Source organism: Octopus sinensis, linkage group LG6, assembly GCF_006345805.1.
Source record: "Octopus sinensis linkage group LG6, ASM634580v1, whole genome shotgun sequence".
NCBI lineage: Eukaryota > Metazoa > Mollusca > Cephalopoda > Octopoda > Octopodidae > Octopus > Octopus sinensis.
The window spans coordinates 106,653,753-106,677,998 of NC_043002.1; the positions used below are offsets into that span (position 1 = coordinate 106,653,753).

Sequence of the window (24,246 nt, forward strand, 5' to 3'; positions counted from 1 at the left end):
CCAGTTGATTCACCCCTACCCACAAATCGCTGGCATTGTGCCACAAATTTCCAACTTTTCTGGAGAATGAGATGCTGTGAATGCTCTCCCATAGCCTTACAGCGCAATAGTGATATATATATATATATATATATATATAATATATATATATGAGTGTAGAAAGAGAGAGAGAGAGAGAGAGAGAGAGAGAGAGAGAGAGAGAGAGAAAGAGAAAGAAACTACCCTAGCTCTTGACTGGTACATTTTACTCATTAATCCCGAATGAGTGAAAGAGAAAAGAGAAGAAAAAGACGAGTTTAAAAAGAAATCGGAGCTGAAGAGTTAGAAAGTGGAGGGAAAAGAATGATAATGAGAAAAAGAAAAAAAAATATGAAGTGAAAAAGAGAAGCACAGAAAAGGAAGAAAAAAAGTGAAAGGAAAACAATTAGAAGACGAAGGAGCAGTAATGATAAGAATGATGGTGACGAAGGCTGATTAAGAGAGGAAAAACGTAAAGAGGAGAAATTTGATGAAATGAAAGACGCGAGTTATATTCGATTAGACTCGGCTAAATCCGGTAAATTCCGTCATCCTCAAATCGCTCTACTACTTCAATCTCTTTTACTCTCACTTCATTCTCCCTCTCTCTATATTTCATTTACTCTCTTCATGTTTTTATTTTATCTTCCTCTTTTCCTCTATATTTTCCTCAATCTATTTCTCTCTCTCTCTCTCTCTCTATTCCTCCTATTTTCTCGCTTTTCCTTTCATTTTTCCTTCCCCTCTCTTTTTGCTTTGCCTTTCTCTTCTCCCCTCTCTCGCTTTGCCTTTCTCTTTCTCTTCTCCCCTCTCTCGCTTTGCCTTTCTCTTTCTCTTCTCCTCTCTCTCCTTTTGCCGTTCTCTATCTCTTCTCCCCTCTATCACCTTCCCTTTCTCTTTCTCTTAACGATCAGTCTCACGAGATCTTACGAGATTTGCATCTGAGAAAGATGGTTTCCGCTCGGTCCTGTCAGAACGATGTGTCGGCTGTGATTGTAGCAGTTGTTTCTTGTCTAGATGATCTCCTGGAAGAACGGCTATGAACCAGAGTGGTGAACCATATACCCTACAAGACAATTGTGTGTTGTTGAAGACTGCAAGAGACAGAGATAGAGACATTGAGCGAAAGAGACGGAGCCGTAGCTTGTGGTCGAGATGGGATCGCATACTTTGGACATCCTTCGACAAGGAATATTGCCTTCGTTCACGGGAGGCTGGTACTATGACGCCAACCAAAGTACATTCTCCAACATATTCCACCTCTATCTATGGTTGTTTCTATTGGCCTTCCCTCTAACCTTGTACCTGGTAAGTAAATATACACCCACACATTCTATCTCGATCACCATTGCTTGAATGATAATAATAATAATAATTGCTTCTGATTGAGGCATAAGGCCTGAAATATTTGTAGGGAGGTGCATAATCGATTAAATCGACCACAGTATTTCGCTGGTACTATGTTTTGTAATTATTTTATCACCCTCGGAAGGATGAAAGCCGATGTTGACCTCGGCACGTAATAACGAGGGAATGTCTGATTGCTTGACCTGCTGGAAATAGCAGCCAAGTGTCTCTCAAATTGCACATTAATGTCACTTTGGACAGTGTAGTCCTAATAGACAATAGTTGTAGATGAAGCTCCTCTGAAATATAAGGTTTGGTTGTTTCATCAGAACCGACGGGGTTAAATGATGATGGTGATGACTTCTAACATAGAATCATTAAGAGGGGAGAAGAAGGGGTGAGTGGATTAAACAGACTTCAGTATTTGACTGGTACTTAATTTGTATTGACTGAAGAGAGGAGAATGGAAAGCAAGTCCACTACAACAAGTACTATGAATGTAACGTGTAGGTGTTGGTCGATTGATTTCGACTGCAATAAATTACTGGTATTCGTTGATACACGGGATGGGGTTGGGTGCTTAGGGTGAAGTCGATTATGGCGATGTTTGTAACCAGATCTGCTTAAGTGGAAATAAAGTTATAATGTAATTTAGGCTCAGCATTCTGACTGCGACTACGTGGTCGTATGACTAGCTAGAAAAGGTAGGCAAACTAATGTCCAGTTACACCCTACTGTCTTTGAAACAACGACACATCCGATAATGTTGATCCGGGTAGACTATGTCGTTTGGTCATTCTGTTTGATCATGGCCATTTTGGGCCTAAAGACTTGGGTTTTGATGATTATAGGACAAGGGGATTGTGTTATGTCGTGATGCTGAATCACGAAGGACTGTAACCGGATATTTACCCGGACATCCAATAATAATGATAATAGTTATTTTTATTTGTCACTGCTCTGAAGTTTGTATGCGGAAGGGTGGTATTGTCGAGCGAATGAAATGGCTACTGTTTTAGTAGTACTTCTATGATTAAATTTGTACTGGATAGAGTAAAGAAGATAAAAAAAAATTGAGCTTATCCATTGCAGGATTTGAACTCATATCTGCGGGGTACTGAGAATGGAATAGTCCGGTGTACTGTCCGTATCATCAGAACATCGTCATCACCCCTACTACAACATATACAGATAATCATACAGGGGAAAACTATACGATCTGTCTCCTAGAAATAACAGCTAAATCACCCTAAAGTCAAATCCCAACTTATTAAACAAAATAAGGGCTCATGGCATACAGTATGTCTTATATACACACGTAAAAAAAGGAAAGAAAAAACAAAAACAACTTCATAGTTGTTAGGCTTTTGATCATATCTTGACCAAGGTTGACCTGCGGCTAAAAAACATATATTAGGCAATGCCTTCTGCGATCCGGTTTCGATTTTGCCTTGAAATCCTGAAATCCTTTCTGTTAGTAAAATTAGCAAGATATATATATATATATATATATATATATATATATATATATATATATACATATATATATATATCTTATAGTGATAACAAGCCTGCAGTTGCGCCCACGCCACATCTCCATATTTGTTGTAGACTTGGGCCCAATTCATCATCTTGTCGGATTTGTGTGTTTGAGTATCAAGAACCTGTTTAGATCAGGTTGTAATGACGATCTAAGTTAGTGCGGTAGATGTTCAGTTCTAATTGTTGTATATAATAATAATAATAATAATAATGTATGGGTGTTGTATGTTACTCATAAAGGGGGAGGAAAGAACGGGGTCCATAGCTCCTTTTTGTAGTAAATAATACTCGTGTGTGAAGCTCATATACTAAAAATATATTTTAAAAAATTATCAAATTTCACACGTAAACACAAGCATACATTTATACGCACATTATGTATATATATATATATGAATGTCTATAAGTATATATGGTAAATATGTATGTGTATATATGTATATATACGTGTTTTGTCTGTGGGTTGTGCCCTTGTATATACAAATATTTCTATAGACATTGAGTCATCTATGTTGTCATTGAAATATATATTAAATATAAAAAATGGCAGCCTATAATTATGCACTCTTTATCATACTGGATATATATATATATATATATATAAAGCTAGGGTCAACGATATTCTGCCTGGGTGTATATGTTTACAGAGCGATAGATGTAGAATTAAAACCTCACTTCATTTCTTCGTTTTTCGCCCAAAATTTACTACACATTTTTGCTTTCTGTATTGATATTATATTACACACGTGTGCATGATAAACGTCTTGAGGGTACGTTGTAGAGATGTGTAACTTATCTGACATAGCTGTGTGTTATTGTAATAAATTACACCGTAGAATATATGGTGTACTATATTATTCCAGCAGCATGTTGTAACGAGACAGCCATTGTATAAACGCACAGAAGAGGAGAATGGGTAACACGATATCATCATTAGGACTGATATTCAGCTCCATGTCAGCGTTGAACAGGCAGACTTGTGATCATCCCTTTTGTTTTTTTTTCTTTTTAAGCCTACGTTATCCAACGTCTTCCTTTTAAAGGCATGTTAAATGTAATTCCAGGGAGATTTGGCTGTTATTTCTAGCAGGAGAACGACTACATACAGGCTTCGTTCATTGGGTCGTTTTTTTCTTCTTGTTAATTGTAGTAATGTGCTATGAAGGAGATTTGGTTGCTACTTCTAGAATCTTGATTGACTACTTTGGTTCATTCTCATTTTATGTTAGTCATGGGAAAAGGGTCAGTGTTATGACCTTTTCAACCCACCCCCATCTGATAGGTGAGAGTAATGTAGTTGAGGAAGTCCAATCTGAAGGTCAATGTATCTGCAAGAATCCGTCTAATTATAGTGATTGACACGGAGTGAATTCTGCCAAAGGCACTCAAAGATTGCTGTGGTTATTATCACCATCATAACTTTCATTTTTCCATGCTTGCATGAGTCAGACGGACTTTGAGACAGATTTTTTATGGCCAGCTGCCCTTCCTGTTGCCAGCCCTCATCTGTTTCCAAGCAAGTTAATATTTTCCCCATAGCCAGACATGTTTCTGCAGAATATTGGAAATGAATGACACTGCTTGTTGGATGGTGACACTCAGTTACAACTATCATGTGATGTCGAGATGGAGGAGGAGGGGGAGACACATACACATATATGACTGGTTTCTTTCAGTTTCTGTTGACCAAGTCTATTCATAAGGCTTTCATCAGCCCAGAGCTATAGTAGAAGACATTTTCCCACGGTACCATGCAGTGGGCTTGAACCTGTAAATGTAGTTGGGAAGCAGGAGTCTTAACCATACAGCCACACCTATGCCTGTGTGGTGTGTTTAAGAATTTTATGGCATGGAATATTATGTTGTCATTAGTACAAAACTTGACTGTGAATTATCTAAAAGATGACAGCCCTTAGGGAGTTGATTTCAGTTCCTACTTCTCTAATATCTCTTGTAACATTGATGTACAGTTTGAGGGGGGGGGTGCGGGTTTACACAATATGCTTAATGAGAGGTAGGTGCGCTGGGTAGTGTTGTATGAAAGTGTTATGCAGCTAACTAGTTCTGATGAGTAGAGGCTATTGTAGTAGTGGTCGAAGAGGCAGAGTGAGCAAAGAATATGAAAGGCGGTGAGCTGGCAGAAACGTTAGCATGCCGGGCGAAATGTGTAGCCGTATTTTGTCTGCCGTTACGTTCTGAGTTCAAATTCCGCCGAGGTCGACTTTGCCTTTCATCCTTCGGGGTCGATAAATTAAGTACCTATTTCTTTATTACCCACAAGGGGCTAAACACAGAGTGGACAAACAAGGACAGACATAGGTATTAAGTCGATTACATTGACCCCAGTGTGCAACTGGTACTTAATTTATTGACCCCGAAAGGATGAAAGGCTAAGTCGACCTCGGCGGAATTTGAACTCACAACGTAACGACAGACGAAATACGGCTACGCATTTCCTGCGTGCTAATGTTTCTGCCAGCTCGCCGCCTTAAGTACCAGTTACGCACTGGGGTCAATGTAATCGACTTAATCCATTTGTTTGTCCCCTCTGTGTTTAGCCCCTTCTGGGTAGTAAAGAAATAAATATGTTTCTGGCTTGTGGTTGGAGTGTGTTGGTGAATTAGGCCTTGTTAATCATCCCGATGGCCTTCTTTTGCATGCTGTCTTGGAATCTTTTGTTTGTAGCAGCAGTATTGTTACAGGTGTGTGTGTAGTTTTCCATGTGTTTCACTTGCACTTTCTAAAGAGCTGTCAGTTTGGGGCTGAAGTATTTTCTGTACTTGAGGAGGAATTTGGGTTTTTGGAATGTAGTTTTTGTTGGGTTACTTTGAAAGATCATTATTAATTGTGATGTTTAGCATTTGTGGTAAGTTTGGAGGTTTTAATTGCATGTTATCCCAGATTATTTTCTTGATATACTGCAATATCCGTATCCTAGCTGTGTGAAAGGGTTCAAGATTGTCATGTCCTAAGTGGGGAGGGTTTTTAAGGCCTCTGTTTATGAAGGTTGAACTTGAAATATCTAGGTAGCATGTGGATGATGTTTGTGTGTTGGTTAAGAGTGAGGGAAGTCAAGTTTCGTTTATATAAAAGTGAGGAATGACAGTAAGTTGTTAATGCATGTGGACCACATAATGAAGCCTTGGAGCACAAAGTTAGGATGTGGGTCAGAGAAATCCCCATCTGTATATGCTGCAATAGTTTATCTGATTGGGAGTTTTCAACCTAAGAAAAGACAGTTTGATGAAGTGTATAGGTGACAGTTTAGCTTGGAGATAGTGTGCAAGAGGGAAGACTGTGCTGGCATGGCCGTGTGATGTGGATGGATGAAGACAGATGTATAAAGAAGTGCTGGTCACTAAACATGAATGGAAAAGCGATGTGGTGGACAATGAAAAACCTGACTGATGACAGTCAAGGCTGATCTGGAACCCAACCTAGGCCCCCATGTCTACAGTGTTCACCGCTGGAATAGGGAGTGGTTGGAGATCATGCGGTTGTTAGCCTCAAATCGCCAGGCCTGGTCAGCGTTTGTGAGAGATGCAGCATTGAGGATGAATGAAGCTAGCTCAACCCACCCCAGGTAAATGCTGTTTCAAAACAAGAAGACAAGACATGAATGGAACCTGTGGAAGAGGGAGACCAGGAAGATGTGGGATAAAATGAAGACTAACCTCAACATGTTGAGCCTCATGGAGGACATGACAAAGGATCAAGACGAATGGTGATATACTGTGCTTGATAAGCCTGCTCCTTCAACTAATCTTCTCACCGTGGCTCTACTCGCTCCGCTGCTGTAAATGCTCCACTTCACATTGTATCTCTACTACTGTCCTGTTTCACCTCCTCCCCCCCAACTGATATTTCTGTGTTCACCTGAATCCCCATTTCCAATTATACACACTCTTTTTACACTCTGCTGCATTTACCTATCCATTCACCTTTTCTACACCTCTATCTCTATTCTCTTTCTCATATTCACCTTGTACTTTTAAGGTATGCCCTCACTGTTTTTCTCTCTTTTTCAAACTGGAGAAGCTGTGTATTCACCCCTCCAGCAAGACACCACTCCCTCTGTTATACTTTTACACTCCTCCTCATTACTTTACCCTGTTCAGTTGAGGGGGTCTGGTCTTGTGATTATTTGGTGATCTCACAAGTGCTGCTGCCACAGAAAAAGCAAACAGTCCACTCTCTAAAGTGGATGGCATTAAGAAGGACACCCAGCTGTAGAAACCATGTTAAAGCAGATATTGGAGAGCCTGGTGCCGTCCTCTGGCTCATTGGTTCCTATCAAGCTAACTTTTGTCGACATTGAAAAAGGAATGTTAAATAATAAATGTCTGTATATGTATGTGTGTGTGTATGTATTTCTATTTTCTGTGTATGTGTTTCTATTTTCTAATGTGTGTGTATATGTGTATCTATTTTCTAATGTGTGTGTATATGTGTATCTATTTTCTAATGTGTGTGTGTATGTGTTTCTATTTTCTAATGTGTGTGTGTATGTGTTTCTATTTACTGAGGCAAGTTTTGGATCTTGACCTTTTGACCGACAGACTTAAAAAATAATTTTTTCAAACTAAACACTTTCAAATTTCGGACACTGGTAGAATGTGTCATAGAAAATATCTTTTACTCCTAGTGTTTTTGAGAAAAGCTTATATTTGGGAAGTTATTTCACATTAAAGTTCTCGTATTTCGGTAATTTCAACCAATCAATGACGTGTATTCAGCTGAATAAAATTACTGCTGTTGTTTGTCAACAACAACTTCTGGCGGTGTATATTTCGTTTGTCACTGTTATTTATGACAACCAAAACCCTAACACCGCCGGAAGTTGTTGTTGACAAACAACAGCAGTAATTTTATTCAGCTGAATACACGTCATTGATTGGTTGAAATTACCGAAATACGAGAACTTTAGCATGAAATAACTCCCTAAATATAAGCTTTTCTCAAAAACGCTTAGAGAAAAAGATATTTTATATGACACATTCTACTAATGTCCGAAGTTTGAAAGTGTTTAGTTACAAAAAATTATTTTTTAAATCTGTTGGTCAAAAGGTCAAGATCCCAGGTTTTTGTAAGGCTGGATGTCCTTTCTGCCACCGCCCTTCCCCTTTTTTCCAGCAAGGTAATATTTTGCCATGGCCAGACATGTTTTCACAGAACATTGGAAATGATTGCCATTCATTTACAATAATTCTTGCTATGTCACCACAAGAGTGCATACATGCACACGTGATGGGCTTCTTTCAGTTTCTGTCTACAACATTCACTCACAAGGCTTTGATTGAGGATCTTATAGAAGACCTTTGCCCAAGGTGCCACACAATGAGGCTGAACTTGGAACCATGTGGTTGGGAAGCAGACTTCTTAACCACACAGCCATGCCTGCATATATGTGTATATGTAGGCACAAGAGTGGCTGTGTGGTAAGTAGTTTGCTTACCAACCACATGGTCCCGGGTTCAGCCCCACTGCATGGCACCTGTCTTCTACTATAGCGTTGAGCCGACCAAAGCCTTGTGAGTGGAATTGGTAGACGGAAAGTGGAAGAAGCCCATCGTATATGTATATATATGTGTATGTATATGTGTGTATATATTTGTGTGTCAGTGTTTGTCCCACCAACATCACTTGACAACCGATGCTGGTGTGTTTACATCCCCGTAATTTAGCGGTTCAGCAAAAGAGACCTATAGAATAAGTACTAGGCTTACAAAGAATAAGCTCTGGGGTTGATTTGCTCGACTAAAGGCGGTACTCCACCATGGCTGCAGTCAAATGACTGAAACAATTAAAAGAGTATCTATATTTATGTATATAGTTCTTACCTTACCGCCATACTGATATCTCCATCAACCGCACTCCACTCTTGTTCATTACTCAATACATTTGTCTCTATTCATATTTCTTCCCTCAAACTCTTATGAAACCACCCCTTCTCCACTTCCTTTAGGTACCCCATTACTACCATCTTTATCTTCTCTTCTGCTACTACTACTCATCCTTATATAGTGTTGGGTAACCATGTATCTCCTCCTCCATGGCAAGACACTGTGCTTCTCCCTCTCAGCACCTGGCATAAAGCCACTTTCCCCTCCTTAATATTTCCCCTGGATGGAGGGGCTTTTTCCTTTCCCTGTTCTTTTTCTGTCTTCAACCTGCTTGGTGACCTCACAACTGCTGGTGGTATAAATAAAAGCATCCTGTACATATTTTGCGATGGTTGGCATTAGGAAGGGCATCCAGCTGTAGAAAGGGTGTCAAAGCTGACATAGGAGTTCTTTGTGTACCTGGGGCTTGCCAGATCATTTTAAACCATTGATCCCATGCCAGCATTGAAAGCAGATATTAAAGGAAGATGATGATAGGAAGGGCATAAGGGGCATTAGGAAGGGCATCCAGCTGTAGAAACTCTGCCAGATCTTTACTACTCTAGGCACAAGGCCCGGAATTTGGGGGGAAGGGGCCATTTGATTAGATCGACCCCAGTACACAACTGGTACTTAATTTATTGACCCCGAAAGGATGAAAGGCAAAGTCGACCTCGGTGGAATTTGAACTCAGAACATAAACAAAATACTGCTTAGTATTTCACCTGGTATTCTAACGTTTCTGCCAGCTCACCACCTTCATATACCTATTTTCATTTGATATCCGTTTTCCAAGCTGGTATGAGTTGGATAGTTTGACAGGTTCCAGCAACCCTCAGCGCTGTGTTGAGCTCCATTGTCACCTTTGGTGTGGTTTCTATGGTTGGATGCCTTTCCTAATGACAGCCATCTCACAGTGTGTGTACTGGGCCCTATTTTCTGCCACTGAAACTAGTGAGGCCACCAAGTTAACATGCAACACAGGAGAAGAGCATTGAAAGGAAGAAAAACCGTCAACTAGGTGTGAGAGGAGTATTTGGGAGGGGCAGGTAGCTTTATGCTAGGTGGTATGATAAGAGAGGAGTCACTTCACATATGAGGGTCGATGGGAGTAAATAGGAAGATGAAGATGATAATGATGGGATGTCAAAGTAAATCCTAAAGGAGCAGGTGGGTGAGCATAAGAGAAATTATAGACAGTGGATTAGGAGGGGGAAGAAAGGGCGGGCAGTTTTTATAAGAGTGTGAGGAGAGAGTAACAGATGGTTAGCGATGGGAGTAATGGTAAATGTAGTGAGTGGTAAACAAAGGTGGAAGTGCTGCAGTTGATGGGAAATGAATAATGGGTAAGGTGGGAGAGATGCAAGTTGTCAAGGGATGATAGATCGAGAAGTCAAGGGATGATGTAGATATACTACATAAGTGTAGCTATAGTGAGTGGGACATGGTGGGGGATGTGAGAAAGCATTTAAAATGATGATAGATATATAAGAAGGCGGCGAGCTGGCAGAAACGTTAGCATGCCGGGCGAAATGCTTAGCAGTATTTCGTCTGCTGTTACGTAGTGAGTTCAAATTCCGCCGAGGTCGACTTTGCCTTTCATTCTTTCGAGGTCGATAAATTAAGTACCAGTTACGCACTGGGGTCGGTGTAATCGACTTAATCCCTTTATCTGTCCTTGTTTGACCCCTCTGTGTTTAGCCCCTTGTGGGTAGTAAAGAAATATATATATATAAGATGAAGCAGAGGAGAGGTAGAGGTAAGTGAAGACACAGAAAGGAGGTGGCCAGTGAAAATAGTGTGGGAGGGATGCGAATGAGGGAAGGAAGTGGTTGCATTAACCTATGGTGAGTTGTGCATTCTCAAGCATCAAGGTGAGAATGTAGTCAACCTGGCTTGTGTGCCCACCAGATTGATAGGTAGTTAAGTGGTTAGCTGGTTTCTTGAAGTTAGTGTTGCAGATCAAGTCATTTGTATCACAGGATTCCAGCAGCCTTGTTCCCTCCACATTTCTAGAATCAAAGCTGTAACCTCCATGCAAGCTATGAAATAGGTGGGAATGCTGCTCAACATGTCCACTGAAGTCACTAACCACAATAATAAAACCTTTGTCTTTTTTCATTGGGGTAATTGGTTGAAGGGACTTTTAAAAACTGTTCTTTTGTTCATCTGCCAGTCCCGTGTGTGAAGCATATGCGAAGATAAATGTCTGTTACATTTTCCAAGATTAGTCTTAGCTTCATAACACTGTCACACACTCTGACTACTTTGATCACTTTATCAACACATTTGTCTGCCAAAAGTATATCCATCACTTAGAAGAATTTGTATCCATGTTCCTTGCCCATGAGCTGTCCAGTTGAGGTTCCCTTCCATTGTACCTCTTGCACACATCTACATGCCTTTGCACTAACATTTCAACAATGTCACCAGTCCTACATTTCTCTGTGCCAACACTGATCATTACTGCTCTACATTTTTAAACTTGAAAAGAGTAAGAGGGCTGTTGGGGAACTGTTTCCAGCATCTAGGAAGAAGATTTTTGTTGACATATGACTGATGGTAGTAGGCCCTTGTATGTATCAGTGAAACAGGTATTTACTATTCAATGAAATACAGTTTCTTTCAATCCCACAAAACTGTAAAGGACAAGTACCAGAAGCAGAGTGGTATAAGGAAGAGGAATCCTTTTTAGCCAATGGATGGCTTCTGGTGATAGTGAGGTGTATTGGTTTGCACAGTAATGAATATATATAAAATACATATGTGCAGATTGCATTGATAACAATCTGAAGGAGGCTGTCCTGGGTTTAAAAATGGTAGTAACATTGATTCCTATGGGACAGCCATATTGATGTGATGATCAGCATTACCTTTCGGTATAGTTACTATTTTCTTCTCTTATAGAGATTTTCTAACTATATAGAAACACACATATACACACATGAAACTGCATATATATATATCATCATCATCATCATCATTTAATGTCTGTTTTCTATGCTGGCATGGGTTGGACAGTTTGACTGGTGACTGGGAAGCCAGAAGGCTGCACCAGGCTCCAATCTGATTTGGCAAGGTTTCTACAGCTAGATGTCCTTCCTAATGCCAACCACTCCAAGAGTGTAGTGGGTGCTTTTTAAGTGCCACCAGCACATGAGCCAGTCAGAGGGTACTGGCATCATCCACATTCAGATGGTGCTTTTTACATGCCACCAGCATGGGAGCCTGTCAGGGGGCACAGGCATCAATCACATTCAGATGATGCATTTTACATGCCACCGGAATGGGAGCCAGTCAGGGGGGCACTGGCCACAGCTATGATTTTGGTTTGACTTGACTCAACAGGCTTTTTCAAGCATATCATATTGCCCAATGCATCAAGGGTACTTTTAAATGTTCCAGACAGGCAACACTGGCATCGGCTTGGCTGAAATCTCACTTTAGTTGCTGAGTCTTCTCAATCACAGCATATCACCAAAGGTCTCGGTCTCCTGTTGTTGTGTCTGTGAGGCCCAGCATTTGAAGGTCATGCTTCACCACCTCATCCCATGTCTTCCTGGGTCTACCTCTTCCGCAGCTTCCTTCCACAGTTAGGGCGTGACACTTTTTTATACAGCTGTCCTCATCCATGTGTAACACATGACCATACCAGTGTAGCTGTCTCTCTTGCACACCACATGTGATGCTTCTTATGTCCAACTTTTCTCTCAGGGTGCTTACACCCTGTAATGTATTCACACTGACATTACACATCCAGCAGATCATACGAGCTTCATTTCTTTCAAGCTTACGCATGTCCTCAGCAGTCATGGCCCATGTTTCACTGCCGTGTAGCATGGCAATTCACACACATGCATCATACAGTCTACCTTTCATCTCGAGCGAGAGGCCTTTAGTTGCCAGCAGAGGTAAAAGCTTCCTAAACTTTGCCCAGGCTATTCTTATTCTAGTCACTACACTCTCAGAGCAACCACCCCCACTACAGACTTGGTCACCTAGGTAGTGGAAGCTATTAACTACTTCTAGTTTTCCCTCCCCTGCATATGATGGAATCTGTTTTCTGTACATCTTCAGTGTTTATTACCCCTATGCTTCTGCCACACACAAAAGCTATCTTCCTGGTTAACTCTCCTAGCTGAGAGTATTTTGTCTTACAGGTAGGGCTGTGGAGTCAGAGTCAGAAACAATTAAGGGGTAGCTGGAGTCAGAATCAGAGTCAGTAAAATAGACCACAATCATTTAATTACATAGAGGAGTCAGAGTCGGAGGTGCTAATCGTAGAGGAGTTGAAGTTCTTTGTTTTGACTCCACAGCCCTGCTTACAGGTGCCAGTGCCACATAAAATGCACTCGTGCTCATGTCACATAAAATGCACTTATACCGGTGCCATATGCACTCGTGCTGGTGCCATGTAAAATGCAACCATGCCAGTGCCATATTAAAAGCATGCAGTTCACTCCTTGAAGTGGTTGCTGTTAGGAAGAGCATCCACTCGTAGAAACCATGCCAAAACAGACAATTGGAGCCTGAACAGCTCTCCAGCTGGCTAATTCTTACCAAACCGTCCAACCCATGCCAGCATGGAAAACAGACGTTAAATGATGATGTATACTCTTTACCCTTTTACTTGTTTCGGTCATTTGACTGTGGCCATGCTGGAGCACCACCTTTAGTCAAAGAAATTGACCCCAGGACTTATTATTTGTTAGCCTAGTACTTATTCTATCGGTCTCTTTTGCCGAACTGTTAAGTTACGGGGACATAAACACACCAGCATCGGTTGTTAAGCGATGTTGGGGGACAAACACATACACAAAAATATACACACACACATATATATATACCTATATATGCCGGGCTTCTTTCAGTTTCTGTCTACCAAATCCACTCACAAGGCTTTGGTCAGCCCGAGGCTATAGTAGAAGACACTTGCCCAAGGTGCCACGCAGTGGGACTGAACCCTGAACCATGTGGTTGGTAAGCAAGCTATTTACCACACATACACTCCTTTATATATATTTGTCCCATGCAAGCTTAGAAAAGTGGTCATTAAAAGTTGATGTGTGTATATGTAAACGTGTGTGTGTGTGTGTGCACGCGCTACTTGACATAATTGTGAGTGAGTGTCACTGTCATACATGCAGTGTCATTCATTTCCAATCTTCCATAAAAACATGTCAAGTCATGGGGAACTACTACTTTATTGAAAACAGGTGAGGGTAGGTGACAGGAAGGACATCTGGCTCTAGAAAATCTGCCTCAATGTCCTTCCTGTCACCTACCCTCACCTGTTTTCAATAAAGTAGTAGTTCCCCATGACTTGACATGTTTTTATGGAAGATTGGAAATGAATGACACTGCATGTATGACAGTGACACTCACTCACAATTATGTCAAGTAGCGCATGCACGCACACACACTCCTACGTATTCTCCTCATCAACAACTTCTCATAATATCATTTTCATGTCTATTATTTTTGCCACCAGAATTGACAAGTGTCATTATTGTTCGGTCTTCAACCATTGGGCAATATGCTGTGCTTGAGAAGACCTGTTAACCCTTTTGTTACCAACCCAGCTGAAACCACCTCTGGCTCTGAGTACAAATGTCTTGTTTTCAATAGTTTTGAATTAAATTTTCCACCAAACATTAGTCACAATTTATGTTCCTAACACTAGCTGAATGATAACTAATTTATTTTACTAAATTCTTTGTTATATTTAAAGTAATTGAAAGAAACACAGAGCATCGCAAAATAAATACAGTAACGAAAGGGTTAAGTCAAATGAAATCATTGTTGTGGCTGATGCCAGTACTGCCTGACTGGCACCTGTACTGGTGGCATGTAAAAAGCACCATTCGAGCATGGTTGTTGCCAGTGCCACCTGACTGGCCCCGTGCCGGTGGCATGTAAAAAGCACCCACTACACTCTTGGAGTGGTTGGCGTTAGGAACAGCATCCAGCTGTAGAAACCTTGCCAGGTCAGATTGGAGCCTGGTGCAGCTTTCTGGCTTGCCAATCCTCAGTCAAACTGTCCAGCCCATGCCAGCATGGAAAGAGGATGTTTAACAATGATGATGATGATGTTTATATATATATATATATAGAATTAAATAATAAGGGTAGAAATTGATGTTAGTAGCTTAGCATATTTAAAAAATCCGAAGATTAAAAATTGTGATACATATAAAATTTAGAGGAATGACCACTAAAGTGGACACCCTATATGCTAAACATAGACGTCAAATCGCCATTACCACGAAGGTAATCATTTTTATTTCGTATGTTTTCATTTGTCTTGCTCACTTTTTACATTTTGGCGTTTTGCTGAGATTTTTTTCTTGAGAACACATTCTTTGTGGTAATGGTGATTTGACGTCTATGTTTAGCATATATGGTGTCCACTTTAGTGGTCATTCCTCTTAATTTTATATTTATATAGATATAGATTCTTTATCACATCAATGCCTTTTGTCAAGTAGTGGTGGGGGACATTTATATATATACTAGCAGTATCGCCCGGGTTTGTAAGGGAAATAACTATATAAGCATTTTTAGAGAGCTATAGCCAAAAAATAGCAAAAAAAAATGCATTAAAATGGAAAAAAAATGATGGTAAATTTTTTTTTAAATCGTTGACTCATCGTAGACATTTTTAGAGAGTTACTTCCCTTATATAATAGCGAAAAAATGCATTAAAATGGAAAAAAATGATGGTAAATTATTTTTAAAATCGTAGACTCATCGTAGTCGCGCGCTAATACCCAGAAGGGCTCGATATAAATCACGTCTATAAGATACCCGCTTTTGGTTACATTGCACCGCAAAATGTGGGTGTAGTTAGGAATCTAAATCGTAGGAGACAGACACACAACTTGACTTTTATATATAAAGATATACATATACAATGGGCTTCTTTAAGTTTCCGTCTGCTAAATCCGTTGACAAAGCTTTGGTCAGCTTGAAGCTGTAGTAGAAGACACTTGCCCAAGGTGTCACAAAGTGGATCTGAACCTGGAAGCAAATGTCTTCTCACACAGCCATGCATAGAAAGATTTTCTTAAAAGTTATTACAAAAGCAGAGTGACACGAGCCTTTTGGACTGAAGTTTACATATTGTGTGTGTGTGTGTGTGTGTGTAAGCACTTTTGTTCAATTCTTGAAACATGTTTATCCCATAACGTGTGTTTTACACACACAATATGAAAACTGAATTCCAACAGGTTTGTGTCATTCTGTTTCTTCTCAGATTGTTTTGAGAAAATATTGTGACTGTATCAAGTAATATTTGCAAAACATTTTAATGTGTGTGTCTACTTACACTTGTGTATGAGGATACATGTATGTATACATACATACATACACAGTTGAGTGTACATATATGCATGCGTGTATATGTATATATGCACATACAGACATGTCTACATATATATGCACACACAAACAAATGCGTGTGTTGTGGGAGGTTACATATTGCAATTAAAGCCCCTGAGGTGGTTGGTTAAACTGTGTCAATGCATGTGTGGGGCGGTGGAGTATTAAAGTGGGCCCCAGGGGCGCTTGTTCTGCCTGTCATGTAAGCTACCAACATAATAAGCTGAAGTATCATATTTTAGGAACAATACATTGCCCCAACTCCACCTACACCAACATAACCAGTAAGAATTATCTGTTAAGCTTCATTGTACGAGCCATGCAGGGTCTGTCATTACTTTGGTTAAAATTCCTTCATTATCTGCCCTCCACCCCTTACTTAACTCCCCCCACCTGTTTGTCTAGTATTCAGTCCATATTCCCCTCTCCCCGCCGCCTGTGGTTTTGCTTTTCTTGCTCTTCATCTCCCCATCCCCTTCGCTGTCCCCCTCTCTCTTGCTTATTCCTTTCTTCTTTCAAATGTCTGCTGAGGCTTTTACGGGGAGTGGGAGTTGTAACTAATTCCTACTGGCATAACTCGACAAACATCTACATGCATTCAGACAGCACACACACATACATGATGCATACATACACATCACATACATTTATACATATTGACAAGCACTCACATGCAGTAAACTTTCACATGTAAACATGTATGTGTGTGTGTATTCACATATATATTCTTTTCTTTTATTCTTTTACTTGTTTCAGTCATTTGACTGCGGCCATGCTGGAGCACCGCCTTTAATCGAGCAACTCGACCCCGGGACTTATTCTTTTGTAAGCCCAGTACTTATTCTATCGGTCTCGTTTGCCGAACCGCTAAGTAACGGGGACATAAACACACCAGCATCGGTTGTCAAGCAATGCTAGGGGACAAACACAGACACACAAACACATACACGCATATATATATATATATTATATATATATATATATATATATAATATATATATATATATATATATATATATATATGTATATATATACATATATACGACGGGCTTCTTTCAGTTTCCGTCTACCAAATCCACTCACAAGGCTTTGGCCAGCCCGAGGCTATAGTAGAAGACACATGCCCAAGGTGCCACGCAGTGGGACTGAACTCGGAACCATGTGGTTGGTAAACAAGCTACCTACCACACAGCCACTCCTGCGCCTATATATATATATCATCATCTTCATTGTTTAACGTCTGTTTTCCATGCTGGCATGGACTGGACGCTTCGACTGGGGTCTGGGAAGCCAGAAAGCTGCACCAGGCCTCAATTTGATCTGGCAGTGTTTCTACAGCTGGATGCCCTTCCTAACACCAATCACTCCAAGAGTGTAGTGGATGCTTTTTATGTGCCACCGGCATAGGAGCCAGTCAGGTGGCACTGGTATCGACCACATTCGGATGGTGCTTTTTACATGCCAGCCTATATATATGTATAAGATACAGATAAGGAAATGATTTATTCTCAAACGCAGAATAATGCTAACAGAATAGCATAAAAACACCTGTGCTGGTGGCATGTTAAAAGCACCCAGTACATACTGTGAAGTGGTTGGTGTTAGGAAGGGCATCCAACTGTAAAAACCATGCTAACACAAACAGAATGGAGCCTGGGCAGCTTCTGTCAAACCAGCTCCTGTTAAACTATCCAGTTCATGTCAGCATAGAGAACAGACATTAAATGATAATGAAATTTTCTACATGGTGGGGTCCTAATTCCTTCCACGGAGGCTGGCTACAAGTTTGGATTCTGTCAAGAGAGTACCCTAGATGCACCACACATCTTGCTATCATGCCTTCTGAGCCATTGACCATATTCGGTTCCTTGTGCACATAAGGGCTCACATGCCCTGGACAGCAATCCTTCCAAGATTGCTTGATGCCCTCTTTAGCTTTGCTCATTAACCAAAGTGAGGTACTGTAGCATGGCCGTTGGTGTTTGCTACTGAATTCTGAGAGCCATAAGTGAGAGCAGTGTAGCAGTTAGAGATCTGTGCTCCTGTCCCTGTCTGAAAATGTGTGACTGACAGGTTTACAAGTTTACACAAATACTACTCTTTATGCAGCACTACATCAAAAACCACTTCGCCAATATAGACTGCCATTAATTTCTCCAAACTCTGGGCGATTATTTTATATATATGTATATATATATATTTACTATTGTACTTTTAAATTGTAGTTTTGTTTAATATTCTCATTCTGATGTTTTTGTTATTATTGTTTCAGACCGTTGCCACATCGATCTTTGTATGGATGATATACTGTGGAGTGGTAGGGCTTGTGTTTGCCATTATAAAGAGTATCAACTATAAACTTCATCACATGTTCGACACTTCAGAAGGCTTTGAAGAGGCACTGGACAAGTTTGCTGAGAAGAATACTTCACAGACCAAAGTTGATTCCCGTCGCTCCAGTGCCAAGAGTAACCACAAGAATGGCGATAATAGGTTTGACTTTTGCTTATGTTTTAGTGCAGTGTTGTGTCTGTGAGGGCACGTGGCCTTGTGGTTAGGGTGCTGCATTCACAATCGCAAGATTGTGGTTTCAATTCCCAGACTAGGCAGTGCATTGTATTCTTGAATAAAACACTTCATTTTATCTTACTCCAGTCAACTCTTCTGTTAATGGGCAACCCTGCGATGGACTGGTGTCCCGTTCAATGGAGACTGTTGTGATCTTGGTCACTTACATGTCATGGAAACCAAATAACTGGCTGTAATGTGTCCCTGGACTCGAGGCAGTAATGTTCAGGGGTTGATGGTGTTTGTGTATGAGAACACCTTCATGAGCTCTATACAACACACAGGAATTGATATATACTCTGTATGCAAATAGAGGTATAAAGGAATCCCTTGAAGTCACTGAAGGTATCTCTATGTGGTCACTTGACCTTCTAAACCCAACTTTGCACATAGGACCTGGCCTGTACATTTCTAGGATTTTTATCTTGCAAAACACCTGGTGACCCTGTTGATGGTGCCATGTAAAAAGCGCTGGTACTGGTGTCATGTAAAAAGCACCCAGGAAAGTGACTGGCTTTTGAAAGGGCATCCAGCCATAGAAACCATGCTAAAACAGACTGGTTGGAGCCTGGTGTAGCTCCTGGTCTTGCCAGTTCCAATCAACCCATCCGACCCATGCTAGCATAGAAAACAGACATTTAATGATGATGATTTGGATAAAAAAGTGCATCTTAAATGCCATTAAATACAATATTTTCCATATTATGGCCAGAGACACATCAATAGTTTGTATGACAACTTTCAGTGATCCTTTGACATGCCACATGACCATCCATAACTATACAACTATCGTTTCTGAAAAGATTAAAAAATGGTCTGGAGGCTCAGATATTTTTCATTGAATGGCCTCAATCCTTGCATGATTTCTATGTGATAGGGAACATTGTATGAAATCATCCACTTCAAAAGAATTCTAATGTTTCTAAATTGCTCTGTGTGATTAGATTTGTTTGTTTAAATATTTACTCACTGACCCACTCCTGTGGTCTTGATCACCACTTGTACTGATATATTTTACTATTGTTGATATAGGATTGTTTACTGTCCTAGCTAATACTTTGTGGCTGTTGGCATGGCCCTGTGGTTAAGAAGTTTGCTTTGCATTCATGTGGTTCTGGGTTCAATCTCAGTGCAGGACTACTATAACATTGAGTAATTCTGAGTCTTGACTGTGAAATTAAGTCCACAGGAACTGTGTGGAAGTTTATGGAATGGATGGTAACTCTTCTCGATTGGTAAATTTATTCCATTCCTTGGTTTAATGCCACCACCCAGCCAGCCCTTGATTACATTTAGCAGAAGCCACTAGTTGCGAACATTGGAGTCAGATCTCCAGACTGAGGATAATTTCCTTCCTGTCCTCTGTCAATTTTAGAAACTCTGAAAAGAATTACGACTATGCCCTGCCATCGTTTTTAGTGTGTTGAAATAGCTTTTGAAATTACCTTTAAGATTCTGCTACTGGGTTACCCAGCAACAGACACATTCAAAGTATTAAGGAGACAGATGATGTTCTGTTAATGGCTAAAACCCTCGTTGTTAGCAGTAATAGATGTGTGATGTGTTGATGTGATTATGATGATGATGATGATGGTGGTGGTGTTTAACCCTTTCGTTACTGTATTTCTGTTGAGATGTTCTGTGTTTCTTTCAATTAATTTTAAATATAACAAAGAATTTAGGAAAATAACTTAGTTATCATTCAGCTAGTGTTAGGAACATAAATCGTGACTAAGGTTTGGTGGAAGATTTTAATTCAGAACTTTTGAAAACAAGACATATGTACTACAAGACCCGAGCCAGTTTCAGCTGGGTCAGTAACGAATGGGTTAATGAGTCAATCTCATGAGCTAAGGCATACAAGCATTGCAATTTGTCTCCTCCCTTTCCAATCATTAACACTTCTTCCCTTGCAGGGTTAGGGTTAGATCTCACCTGACAAACAGTGATTGGGCTATATTACTGAGTGGGACAATGGATGTTGTCTTGTCAGGAGTTCACTTCAAATTGTTTCAGCAGTTGACATTGTCAGAATAACATAAATGCAAACGATGGAGTCAGTCAGACTATGTCATTGCTTGACCTGTTAGAAATAGCTACTTAATTCCTCTCAAATCACACCTCTGCTACCATCTTATAAAAAAGAAGGTTACATTGGATAATGTAACTCTTGGATACAGTGCCTGAATAAAAAGGTGGGGTGATCATAAATGGAATGTGTTTGATCACAGTTTTACATTGGGTCTGGAGGTAAATAACAAATGAATGTGGATTATGATGACAGTAATAATGTTGATGTTAATGATGATGATGCTATTGTCCTGCCTCTGATATCTGTTATTTCTACAACTGCTTCTCCCTTTTTTCTTTCTTGTTTCTGTTGCGTGTACCTACTGGTCCCTGTCTAGCAGTGATTCTGAGGAATATATCGAAATGTCGGTGATGAATCGGTCTCAGAACTGTACAATCACCCCACCAGTCCATCACAGTTCAAGAAATTCTGTCATTTTAGAAACACAACCAGTTCACAAAGAGATAAATACCAGCCACCAACTTGATGTCGAGGATTCAAAAAATGATGCAGGTTAGACAATTCTTGCCTTTTTCTTGCCTTAAAATACTGCACAGAGACACATATACATACATATAACTATACATACATAGATATATATATATACACACACATATAAACACAAGCACATTATACATAGATAAAATCATAACTGTTATCACAAACAAAAGAACACAATATAAGAAGTAAAGTGAACTGTTTATTGTTATCTGCTTCACATTCACCATAGAACAGCATTTTGATTTTGCTGAACTATAATTAATTGCAGACTGTATGAATAAAAATCTGTTTAACCCTGTATCTAACTACACCTAAGATCAGAAATGATAGTGATAACTATAGGTTCATGGTTTAAGTTTCTTGTCTCTGGTAAATTTCAAGTAGATCTGGAAACGATGAATAAATTTTGGTTTTGTTTGTGTCATGCAACTAAAATTCATCCGTTGCAGAGATACTTTACTTCCAGGCTTATCTGATGGTTGCTATGCACAAGGTTCTTGCCATAGACTTGAAACATAAAATTATGGGCCTCTAGTTATCCCCAGCTAATACATGATATATATATATATATATAATATAGATATAGAAACTGACAGACAGGGACAGTGATTTAACTAATGTACATACACAAGAAAATAGGAAATTTTGTATTGTAGTTGGTCGATGATCAGATGTAGTTTTGATTGCCATTATCAAATCTTGTTTTTTTCCCCATCTTTTACCCAACTAAATGGGTGGACTGTTAACTCCGTGTGTGCCAGATGTTCAGGAACAGTTATTGTAAGAGTTGTTATCTGTTGGGGTTTTCCACAAAAGATAATTGGAAACAGGTGCAAGTGTACTGAAATGTTTTTGAAACAATTTTCCACCATTGTTTTCACTCACCACTGTTTCATGTCTGTTTGCTGTGCTGGCATGGGTTGGACAGTTTGATAAGAGCTGGCAAGCCAGAGGATTGTGCCATGCTTTATTGTCTGCTTTGGCATGGTTTGTACAACTGGATGCTCTTCCAAATTCAGCCGTTTTACAGAGTGTGGTCTGGGTGTTTTTTTACTTGGTACCAGCACTGGTGAGGTCACCATGTAACTTTGAAGAGAAGACCCCCTCAACAGAAAGAAGGAGTAGTATTGAGGGAGGTGGCTTCAGGATGACAAGGGGTTAGAGTATGAGTAGAGGGACAGAAACAGGCACTTTTGTTGTAGAGGAGATGCATGGGTACCACAATTGGGAAAGAGAGGAGGAGTGTGAGAGAAGATGGTGGTGAAGATGTGTTGGGGTGGACCGTATATATGAGATTTGGACTCATTTAACCTTAATCATAATAACTGTAAATGTTTTTGTATTTTCGATATAACATGTATCAAAGGAATTCCGAAACAAAAAAAAATAAAACGTATAGATAGATGTATGTGATTTCAGCTCTACTTATGAGTATTGAGCATTCTATGTGTATTGTATAAAGATGTACTGAGACATATATTAGAAAATATATACGTGTGATCATCATTTTCATCCTCATCATTGTTTTTACATCCTCTTCTCCATGCTGGCATGAGTTGGATGGGACCTTTTGAGATGGTATTTTACAGCTGGATGCTCTTCCACATGCCACCCTTTGCCTCTTACAACATATGGGGATCCAGTGTACCTATTTTAAAAACAGATGCACGTTCGCAAATATGATTTTATGAAATTGTATTTATTTTGTGGTTCAAAAACATAAAAGTGTTTAAAATACAGGCTTGTCATGTATTTGTATAGTGGGACCATAACAGCAGGATAATAAAAATCTTGACTTGTTTCTGTGTGGTCTGTTTGTCTCTAACAAGAATTGTTTTACTTACTTGACTAACACTTCAAGGATGTGCATGAATGCTACAACCCCACCAAATAATATTTCCCTCTAATAATAATAATAATAATAATAATAATAATAATAGTAATCAACTGACTTTCTACCTACATAAGAAACCGCACACATGTATACACACACACACACACACACATATCTGAATGTGTATAAATATATGTATGTATCTATTCACTCTTGTATGTGTGTTTGTTCAATTGCATGTTCTATTTAGATGTATTATTATGTGTTGTCTGTTGTTTTTTTTTTATTACTTCTTTTGTGAATTTTGAATTATCCGAGTTTAATTCTATTAACAAGGAATACAAAACGTTTTACAAAGAAAAACACTGGTTAATTCTGTGATTCTTAATCTTTTGTGCTTTTGGTGGTTCCTGTATGTAAGTTCTCTAAAAATAAAATGAAAAAAAATGAAACCATCTAGATATGTACTCTTGTCCTGCTAATTTCATTACTTGAATGTCAATCTGAAATCATTCCCATCTTTTATTTAAACATGAAATCTCATAAATTATGCAAATGTTTGTATGTTAATGATTTTTATATATATATATATATATTTAATGTTAAATGTATATCTAATGTATTTGTGTGTAGAGAAAATCAGTTTGTTATAGAAATCAATGAAACGTTAAATGTCAAAAATATAAATATAAAAGATATTGAAATGTTACCATAGAAACATTTTAGTAGTCTTGGGATTTCAGGTTAAGGACCCCTTTGCAAAAGCATTAAGAGGACAAGAGGGAACGATAGATCTTGTGTCCATCATGTTGGCAGGTCGACTCATTGTGTTTGATATTTAGTTTATGTGTAACTAGCAGTATCGCCCGGCGTTGCTCAGGTTTGTAAGGGAAATAACTATAAAGCATTTTTAGAGAGTTATAGCCAAAAAATAGCAAAAAAATGGAAGAAAATGATAGTAAATTTTTTTTTAGTTAAAAAATGTGGAGTTGCGGTTTGTGTTTCTGATTGTCGACCCCATGTCGAATTTATCGATATTTTTCAGAACTGGGGGAACTTTTCAAAATTTTCGCTGCGTTAGTTTTGAATTATGACATTGGGCT

At 39.4% G+C, this 24,246-nt stretch overlaps 1 protein-coding gene across 8 annotated transcripts in view; it reads left to right on the top strand.

Moving 5' to 3' along the window:
• Window positions 1-921: 921 nt before the first annotated feature.
• The window catches only part of LOC115213412 (pecanex-like protein 1), a 113,285-nt gene continuing 89,960 nt past the window's right edge, over window positions 922-24,246 (top strand). For 3 of the 8 annotated variants that reach the window (XM_029782365.2, XM_029782367.2, XM_029782368.2), the window contains exons 1-3: window positions 922-1,326; window positions 18,442-18,662; window positions 21,146-21,321. In XM_029782365.2, coding sequence (XP_029638225.1) covers window positions 1,174-1,326; window positions 18,442-18,662; window positions 21,146-21,321 — 550 coding nt within the window. In that variant the 5' untranslated portion in view covers window positions 922-1,173. The remainder of the gene's footprint in view (window positions 1,327-18,441; window positions 18,663-21,145; window positions 21,322-24,246) is intronic. The other 5 variants (XM_029782370.2, XM_029782369.2, XM_029782371.2 and 2 more) reach the window with 3 other exon arrangements.